Genomic DNA, 10,240 nt, shown 5'->3' on the forward strand with positions numbered 1-10,240 from the left:
CAACGATGGGTAATGAACCCGAAAGAATGATATGGAACCGCGACATCCTATTGATCGCGCTGGAACAAAGATTGTTTATTTTTGTTTCGATTGGCGGCATACGGCGCCGGACTTGTTTTGCATTCGATTTGTTTTGACTTCGAGTAAACTGAAAGAAAAGAATGTGGGGGTATAATTTCAACCAACATCCGTGGCCGGGGCCCGGCTAGGGTTCATTGTGCCCAAGCAAGGGTACATTTCAATAACAAGGCGGTTGCTTTGTTTTGAAGAATTGGGTGCCAAGTCCGAAAGACGATGAGGATGATGGGGAGAATGATAATGACGTCGATGGTGGGGTTCAATTCTTTCACACACCCAAGCCTTGTATACGCTCAAGTGAGGCGGGGCTAGAAGATGTAGGCCTTGGTGTAAAGATTCTCAGTAGGTTTTGTGCGAACACGCCCAAGTCAGGCGTGGTTAGGAGATTTAAGTTTTCCGTTGGCATTAATATTCTTGGTAGGGCTTGGGATACGCCCAAAATAGAAGAGTCGTAATGTTTTCAAGAAGAGAAGGATTTTAATCACGATGAGGACAAGTAGGATAGGTAGAGGTCTAGGTTTTGGACTTATTAGTATTTTCATTTGGTAGGGTTTTGGATACGCCCAAGTTGGTTCGGGCATTGCTAGGAATTATCATGACATCTTCGGCAAGACGAGAATGATCGTAGGAATTTTAGACACGCCCAAGCTGGTTCGGGTATTGCTAGGAAATTTAGGCTATAAATACGGAGGCTTTGGCTTCAGTCGGGGCCAGTAGTCGGAGAGTTCGGTGACAACGTTAACGCAGGCAGCACATCGGATAAGTCTTGAGCTCCCATGTGGGACACCTCTAGATACTGTCCAAATAAAGGCTGTAGGTAGGACGTAGTAGTCGGGTCAAGAAGAAGCTGGAAGTGTCTCTAGTAGGGGTAGTCGGGGTAATTTGGCCAATGGGGCACTTTGAGCACCACTGAAAAATCACCTAAAATCTAGTATTTTTTGAAAATCTACCTAGGAGCTCCAATACTGGCCTTATATTGAAACGATTGAAACATTAGAACGAAGTAATTTAGTCTCATAGTAAATTAGAAAAATAAAATTTAAAATTGTTGGCCAAATTACCCCGACGAGGGCTGAACAAAAACATCTCATAAGACTTCTCTTGTTTAAATACCTTAAATAACTTTAAAAATAGTTTGTTTTCTGGACACTTTAAGTTGATACTATATGATTCAACATCAAGCGAAGCATATTAAGTTTGTATTGCATTAGGCGATATAAATTATTTATTGAAATTAGGGTGCTCATATTACCCCGACGGTTCAAAATCGACCTAAAAACAACACTTTTTTCAAAAATCATTTTTTGGCATTTAAACACGATTAGACTATGATATTTTTATGCAACTAGTATAGTAATATCAGAAACATTCTGACCATACGATGTACGAGAGATTAAACGTTGTTTTCTGCATCTTCAATCGACTTTTGCTTAAGGTGGCCAAATTACCCCGATTTACCCTAGTTCGGTGAAGAAATACTGAAAATGTTAAGGTAATATAAGAACAAGTGAATCGTTGTAATATAAGTGATGGTTTGTGATACTACAATATAGTTTATTAAAACTGTGTCGGACTGTAATGAAATGAAAGATATCACATTCCGTGTAGTGTTTAATGCTGCCCCTGGACGGTACAGGGCGCTTCACAGTTGCCCAGCTGCCAAAAGGTGATTTCAAAAAATCTCTTTGAAATTGATTATACCTAGGTATGAAAATAAAGTTCTAAAAATCTGCAAAAAATCATGGTGGCTCAGAAAAAGGTGCTCTTAGAATAGGTATCATTGATTTTTTCTTAATTTAAAACCCCAATTAACGTTAGATTATCAAGAAGGCAGTCTTTCCTTTGTAGATTATTAATAAAGTAAGGAAATAAATAATCAGTTTTTAAATGGGAATAAATTTTCGATCGAAAAACTTCGCAAGCGATTTTTTCGATTCCTTATATATGGAATACCGCCTGTTTCACATGTTGGTCTAGATTTGGAGAGTCGACTGTGCCGTGACATTACCTAATCCCAGGTAGTTATGTGCCCGCCAGCAGAAATGTTTGATAGATTCAAAAATCGTTAAATTGCGAACATAATTTTGTATTGCCTCATCAGTTATGAATTTCTCTAAAAGTAAAATGTCTGTAAATATTCGACACATGAAAAATTGTTGCTTTATTAACGATGAAAAAAAAACATACTCTACCTCTAACTCAACCACTAAACATCTAAACAGTCACTTACCAAGAAGGCACTCCGAACCGCGCCACCCGCTTCTGCTGCGTGTCCAGTTCCATCTTGATCTTGGTGCGCATGTAGAAAATCGGACAATCCCGGCTGGTGCAGATGACCTCCTCGTGGAGCGATCCCTGGCAGCGCTGGCACTGAGTCCACAAGCGACAGAACCGATCCTCCAGGGAGCACTGAGCGGTTAGTTCGTTCTGATAGAGCACCGCTTCGCGAGGTTTGCAGTGGGGACAGAGGGCTTGGCTTTCGTGGCCCGGGGGAAGCAGAGCCTTGCATCCGAGGCAAGCGTCACGCTTCTTGGTGAAGGCGGCCAGAGCACCGACTTTGGAGGTGACAACCGAGCGCGTTCGGGTATGATCTCCGCGGAGAAGAATCGATTCCGCCTTGTCGCCGAGGATGGGCTCGAAGATACGGAGCAGGGGTTTCGAAAGTTGGTTTTCCAGATAGTATTTGGAATCGATGGGGACGCAGTTCTCGAGGACGTAGATGGGGTCCTCGGCTTTCTGGTAGGCCGGAGTGTTTTTGGCCGCGTTGATGATGACGTAGGGGACGCGATCGCCCAGTTTAGGGGCACTGCCGGGATCGCGTTTCTTCATCTTGTTGGCCAGCTCGACGTGGGCCTGTTTGGCGGCATAATCGCTTTTGGCCAGTTCCTTTGTGATGACCAGCTGGGAAATGTCGATGCGGTTGCACAGCAGGTCGGCGATAGTTTGTTTGGCGAACTCGACGGCGCCATCCGGGTTGCGCTCGATCAGGAGCTTCTGGAGGCAGGAGTTCATCAGGTTGGCGACCAGGGGTGAGTTGTCCCGGCGGACAGTTTCGATTCCCTTGCAGTCCATCTTGTCGTACTTGTCCGGACGGGTGAAGTAGAGGCCGGCGTAGCGTTTCTTGTTGATCAGCAGGTAGGGATAGTATACCTTTTCGAATTCCAGCTTGATCGGCTTCACGAACTTGTTGCTGACGAATTCGGCTGCTTCGCGGCCCAGTTCCATGCTGCGCTCGAGTGTTTTGACGCCGAAGTTGACCATGACGGAATCGGTGTCACCGTAGATGACCACAGCATCATTCTCGTATCCGTTTTCCACGGTGTAGCGTTGTTCGACTTCCTGCTTGGTTTGCTCGATCATGGTTCTACCGTAGGCCGTGACGGAACCGGAGATTTCTAGGCAGGGAAGTTTACCGACTTGTGCGCCGGTGAATCCGTACACGGAGTTGGCGGAGATTTTCAGAGCCAATTGACGGCCGTCCAAGACGGAACGTTTGAACGGATCCTTCTCGACTTTAAGATCGGCTTTGGCCCGTTTACGAGCCGCCAGAAGAGATTCTAGAATTTCCGGAAGGATGCCTTTACGAACGGAGGATTTGACGAACAGGTTGTTGGCCGGTGTCCTGGTAATCTGGTCATCCGTGAGGTCGAGCTGATTCTTGTTTGCTGGCTGAAGGAGCGTCGTGTAGCAAAGATTGTGGGCCATCATGATACTTGGATACAGGGAAGCGAAATCCAACGTCGAGATCGGATCCGCGTAGTAGCCTCTTTTGGGTTCAATGACCGTGGCGCCTTCGTACTGCTCGTCCGAGCCGGAACCATGATACGATGGGATGAGATAGCCACAGGCCTTTGATTTTCGCAGAAGCTGACTCATTACCTTAATCTGTTGGCCTCGGGTCAGGAGACAGCTCAGAGGAACTCCGGTGACACGGGCCATCTCCATGTAGTTCACGACGCACATCAGCTTGTTCAACAACCGGACCGGGAGATAGGCGTCTTTCAGACAGTACATGGCCAATCTGCGACGGGTTTGTTCATTCTCGTTCTGAAGATCCGTAATAATACTGTGATGAACGTCTTCTTTTTGCTCCTGTAGGAAATGGTAACTGACGGCGTTCAACGTGTAAGATCGCAACTTGTAGTCTCTGAGAAGAACGAACAGCAGATCGAACGGAACTCGGCCTTCGAAGTTGACGTATTTGTTCTCCCGCTTGCCCATCTGCTTAGACTGAATGACCGTTTCCTTTACAACCGAGCGGATGTTTGTGATGCGTCCCAAGTATTCAAAGTTCTTTACTTTCAAGTGGCTGGCTCGGTTCAGGAGATACGGAATGTCGAAGTTGTTGATGTTATAACCTGTCAGGATGTCGGGATCCAACTCCCGGACGAAACTGGCCCATTTGTCCAACAGTTCTTGTTCGGTTTTGTAGCTCAGTACTTGGGAACCGACAATCGGAGCGCAAGTATTCAACGTGAAGACATTTCTCAGAAATGGTTCCTGATCTCCCTGCCGGATCACCATGTTTGCTATTTGAATCACCGGGTCATGCTGTGGCTCCGGGAATATTCCTTTCCTTCCGGCGCACTCGATATCGAAACTCAAAATCCGGAACGGCGCCACTTTGCTCCATTCTCCTTCCGGTTCATGAGCAATGAAGTTATTATAGGCCACATCCACCTCAATCTGACAGCGAGTCTCCGGCGCCGGAGTCTTCCCCTTCTGCCTTCTCCTCCAGGTCCCGGCCGGAAGCTCAATCCAGCTACATCCAACCACCCCAGTGTCCACCATGAACCGGATGTCGAAGTCGATATTACTCTCGTAAACACGGCAATCCTGAAAGTCCATCGTCGGCATCATTTGTTCCTTCTCCAGCAATCGTTTCCCCGCCGCCAGCAATCTGGGAAGTGCCATCGTCACCTTGATGAACGTGGACTTCTCCTCCCCGTTGTACCCCAAAATCGACTGCCGGTCCACCAGTTCCACATCCAGAACCGCTTCCTGAACATTTTCCCGATTGGATCGCATGTCGTTCATCACCGATTTGTCCAACGCCTTCCGGAACTCGCTCAGATGGCACTTCTTGAATCCCCGAGGCGCCGCCACGTACAGATACGGTGCAAAGCCGTGCACGTGCGCACACACCGAATTCCCTTCCTCCGTGATCCCGAACATCCGCATCACCGGAACCGGTTCAATCTATGAGAAAAAAGAAAATCAACTCACTTCCCATTCCACGATAGATAATTCCGCACTAACCTGCGCCCCAGGCATCCCCGGCAACGGTTTGCCCACATAGTGGTCAATGTCGATCTGCTGGAACACCAGCCGGTCCTCGTCGGGACGGTATTCCCGGGGCTGTGGCCGGCTCCACCGGGCACAGGTGTTTTCCGCTTCTGGCCCTTGGCCAATCGGGACGGCGGCACCACCGTCCACTCCGGCCTCTTCCGCCTCCAGGGCGGCCATTTCCGCATCGAAATCCGGCTGGTCAAAGTCCTCCTCGTCCTCATCGCCCCTGATGCCAGACAGAAGCGAAACAATTCAAGTCGATGCGTTTCAAATCAATATCCCAGTGCTTACCTGAACTTCTTGTTAAATCCGGAAGGTTCGTTGGGTTTGCGTTTGGTATTCATGTTGCTTTTAGGTATTTATCTGCTTACTTTTACGGAATTTTGGTATAAAATCAACGAAACCACATTAGCGACCGACAATCTTCGCTTCGCGTTTGAAGTGGGAAAATCTCATTTCTCGCGCCCAAACAACTCCGATGCCGGAATAACCAAAACAAACAACGGGTCTCAGCCGTAGGTCAACTTTGTGAAACGACAACTAATCAATGTTAAGGTAAAACGGGACACAAACTTAGGAGGTGAATACACACTGAAATAAATTTTGTTGTGGAAACTACCGATTCCATAGTAAAATTACTAACCGTACCTATGATTCTCAACCGACAACAAAATCTGTTAGGGTAACGGAAATATGCTTGAAATTACAATGCATTGTAGTAAATTCAACTAAAAGCGTAGTCGTCTCAACAACAAAAGATTGTTAATTTTTCCAGGACACGCATTTTACAACACACCCAACTAACAATTGAAAGTCACAAACAAGCACGCTTGCCGAATTGTTGCTTAATAATGGTAATTATTGCTGAACAAAAATTATGCTCTACACATTACTGTTTAAATGATTCTTCAATTGAGAAAGTAGTCAATGTTCGACTTTCCTCATCGGTATCAACAATGTCAAACTAAAACACTTTTCAAAAGTTTAACCAGAAATTTATTCGACAATCATTGATTCCTTAACAAAAGAGTTTAACAAAACATTTGTCTGCATCTTATTAAGCTGATGTATCGATAAGCATATGTTCCTGAACAATGTGCTTTTCACTTGTCAAATAAACGCCTTCAGCCCGTCATAGTTTGACTCGGAACTTTGTTCGGATTATGGGATAAATCATGGCTAAAACTGTTTCGACAATCAAGTTATTAAAGAACCAATATTTTAAACGAATCACATAAAATAAAACAGAATAGAATTATGTAGTTTACATGTAGTTTACATTAAGTGCCAAGAGACGTAATCAACGTAAAAATGTGGCATTTATTTATTGTTATTTGTCTGTAACAAGATATCTTGTACCTTGATTTTTTTTATCTTCCGCAGCAGTTCGATTGTACGAGACGCTTGGATCGATGTATTTGTCATTTCAGTGCTGTCGTGTTTACTGAATATTGTTCCCACCGTCACTTAGATAACCAAACAGCATTCAGAAATCGACACATTTCAAGTATCCTTAAACAGCCTTATGCACTGTTTATTAAACATAATATCAAGATTCCATGACAAAAGCATAAATAAAAAAATGCTTAACGGATCTTCGACTGAGCATGAGTAGATTACCTAAACAGATGCTGTGAATGCACCATGTCCAAGATCATATCGCACCACATATTGTCATACATATTTAAAGATCGATATTTTATAATAAAAATAAAAACATATTCATATCGCAATTAGTACGTCTGGAAGCAATATCTTCAATACGGACCAACACTTTTTGGCCGCATTCGATACAAGTTTCCCACCGTGTGATAAAAATACTGACAGCGAAATCAGAATGGAAAACACGTGTTTTGGGCTGAACAGCTGTTAAGTATAAGGCGTTGTTCAGTTGATTACCACGTGCTGTGCTAATTGGCTTCTTTAATGGTGTTGAGATAATTCCATATTCTGAATCTGCATGCCAAACTGAGCCGAAATCCAAATTTTCATCAATTTTGGTGCACGGGAACCTATTTAAAAATCAATTTGAAATTTGTATGGGAGCAATTTGTCGAATCACCCCTCGTCGCATTTTGTACTGAGCGGAGCTGTCAAGCAGTTGCCCAGCTGTCAAAAGGTGATTTCAAAAAATCTCTTTGAAATTGATTTTAGATACCAAAATAAAGTTCTAAAAATCTGAAAAAAATCATAGCGGCTCAGAAAAAGGTGCTCTTTCGTTTAAAAGTAGAAAATCGTTGAATTTTTCTTAATTTAAAAACCCAATTCACCACTGCTGAACACAAGTTCAGGAGTGATCATTATTGAGTCATGGGAAGATTATGTTTTGCTTTGGGCGCTGCATCTCACCATCTCTAGGGTGGCGCAGATAGGAAGGCATGCGGCTGGCAATCGACAGGTCTCGAATTCTAATCCGGATTTAGGTAATTTTATATGTAGTTCTTGTTTCATAATAGGTGTTCTCAACATGAGAGGAAATAATTACTCTCGTGAGAGTTCAACATTTTTGCATTTAATTTATTTTGATTCATTTTTGTCACAGCTAAATAAAAGCTTTCCTGTATATTTGTTAAACGTTTTAACAACAAAAAATAAGTTGGTGCACAACATGATGCTTTATAACTTCTCCCGAGACTTCTCCAAATTTGTGTGAACAAAACCCGAACATAGGTTGCACGTGAAAATAATTCAAATATTATTCAACATTATGCTGAATTATCTCGTCATAATGGTGCCTGTTAAATGAGTGATTGTTTGTTGGGCAGTATAGTTAAAAATACAATGCTCATTTGTTAAATTAAGACTATTTGTGGTAATGTTAACAGCGAGGTTAACAGCACTGCTAGTTAAGTTGACAGTGTTTTAGTGGAATTAACATAAAATTGTTGTCGGTTGATTTTAAGGGACGACTCGAGTAACGAATAACGACGAAGGTTAACAAACGAAAATAGTTTATTACGGAAACACGTCTGTATGACTTGAGGTCTGGCTTGTGAATAACTGTTAGGAAAAAATAACAGTGGTTGGTCACCAAGGGCGTAACCAGGGTGGGGCATTAGGGCGATTGCCTACTGCGTCAATACCCCCTCTCAATCGTCCGTTTGGTGATCCTCCGGTAACTCATCAATCGGATAGTCCAAGAGTCCTACGAAGCGTCCTGAAGCGGTTGAAGTCCAAAGCTTTCGTGAAAATATCGGCAACTTGATTTTCAGTCTCGATCGGTTCAATTTTGATTCGACCAGAGGCAACGTTGTCCCGGATAAAGTGATGCCTGACATCTATATGTTTGCTTCGCTTAGTTTCCAGGTTAGTGGCCATTCCTATACAGCCACGATTGTCTTCTCGTATCACAACCGATGTTCCAGGACGGGTAATCTTCATATCTTCCAGTAATCCAGATAACCAAAGAGCTTCAGCTGTTGCACCGCTCAGAGCTATGTATTCTGCTTCGCTTGATGAGACGGCCACCGTTGCTTGCTTTTTGCTGGACCACGATACAGTTGATCCGAATACCTTGAAGGTGAAGCCACTCACTGACTTTCGGTCCTCTGTGTCATACGCCCAGTCAGAATCAGCAAATCCTTCCAGGGGAACGTCTGAATTGTTCTTCTTGAATTCCAGGGTCATCTCGGAGGTTCCTTTTAGGTATCGAATGATCCGTTTCAAACAATTCCAATGGTCATCGGTAGGAGCTTGTTGGTAGCGACCCATGTAGCCTATGGAAAAACAAATATCGGGACGAACACAAAGCATTACGTACATTAAACTTCCGAGCAATTCCCGGTACGGTTCTTGAGTAGGTTGTCCAAGGCGGTTCAGTTGTAAACCTTTCTCCATTGGTGTTTTCGTAGCATTGCAGTCAATCATCCCGAAGCGTTGAAGAATCCTGTCCACTTGTGCCTTCTGTGAGATCTTGAGGACACCGGACTGCCTGTTGTAATCCAGCTTCATGCCCAGGAAATGGTTAGCTTCTCCACAATCGGTCATGTCAAAAATGGAGGACAATTGCTTCTTCAACTTCATCACGGATGCAAGTCTTCTTCCTGCTATCAGCAAATCGTCTACGTACAGGATAATATAAATTTCATCACCTTCATCACATCTTGTATATAAGCAGTAGTCGTGTCTTGATCTGGTAAATCCAAGCTTGATAAGTTCTCCATTGAACTTTTCGTTCCAGCAGCGTGGAGACTGCTTTAAACCATACAAGGACTTCAGTAGCTTGCAGACTTTCCCTTTCTCAGCGCGTACACCGTCTGGAATCTCCATGTAGATGTCTTCTTTTAGGTCGCCGTGCAAAAAGGCCGTCCTTACGTCCATTTGGTGGAATACGAATTGTTCATGGACTCCAACGGCGAGAACTGTTCTGATGGTCGGTAGCTTGGCAACAGGAGCGTAGGTTTCTTCAAAGTCGATCCCAGCGCGCTGAAGGAATCCCTTTGCCACGAGACGCGCTTTGTACTTCACCGGCTGGCCATTTTCGTCCTCTTTGATTCGAAACACCCACTTTGATTTCAAGCACCGGACTCCAGGAGGGCATCGCACAATCTTCCAAACGCCGTTGACATCCATGGATTTCAATTCGTCCTTCACAGCACGTAACCACTGCTCACGGTCGTCTCTCGATGGGATGTCGGAATAGCATTCAGGGGGATCTGTGGATAACGGGCCAGCAGAAGTTGCTCTATATCCGGTGAAGAAATTTAGGAACTTACCAGGGAGCTTGCGCTCCCGTTCACTGCGCCTCAGCACGACATCCCTTTCGGGCTCGTGCTGTTCTGGTTGCGAAGGGAGCGCGCCTGGTGTTGATCCATTCGAGTCGTGTTCATCTAGATCTTCATCTTGGACCTCTTCTTCGTCATCAGTGAGTTCA

General features: G+C 44.5%; 1 protein-coding gene across 1 annotated transcript; it reads right to left on the reverse strand.

Annotated features, from left to right (window-relative positions):
* Positions 1-2,210: 2,210 nt before the first annotated feature.
* On the reverse strand, positions 2,211-5,866 carry LOC109405808 (DNA polymerase delta catalytic subunit). Its single transcript, XM_019678866.3, has 3 exons — positions 5,659-5,866; positions 5,338-5,593; positions 2,211-5,277 (listed from the first exon to the last, which is right to left on the reverse strand). Exons 1-3 carry the CDS (start codon positions 5,709-5,711, stop codon positions 2,305-2,307), a joined length of 3,282 nt encoding a protein of 1,093 aa, XP_019534411.3. The 5' UTR covers positions 5,712-5,866; the 3' UTR covers positions 2,211-2,304.
* Between the last annotated feature and the right edge of the window lie 4,374 nt (positions 5,867-10,240).

This window comes from Aedes albopictus, chromosome 3, assembly GCF_035046485.1.
Source record: "Aedes albopictus strain Foshan chromosome 3, AalbF5, whole genome shotgun sequence".
In the NCBI taxonomy this organism is placed as follows: Eukaryota; Metazoa; Arthropoda; class Insecta; order Diptera; family Culicidae; genus Aedes; species Aedes albopictus.

Coding starts and splice junctions, on each gene's coding strand:
- LOC109405808 (XM_019678866.3), bottom strand. CDS start 5,711: ATGAATACCAAACGCAAACCCAACGAACCTTCCGGATTTAACAAGAAG. Junction 5,594..5,658: donor GGATTTAACAAGAAGTTCAG/GTAAGCACTGGG, acceptor GTCTGGCATCAG/GGGCGATGAGGACGAGGAGG. Junction 5,278..5,337: donor CGGGGATGCCTGGGGCGCAG/GTTAGTGCGGAA, acceptor TTTTTCTCATAG/ATTGAACCGGTTCCGGTGAT.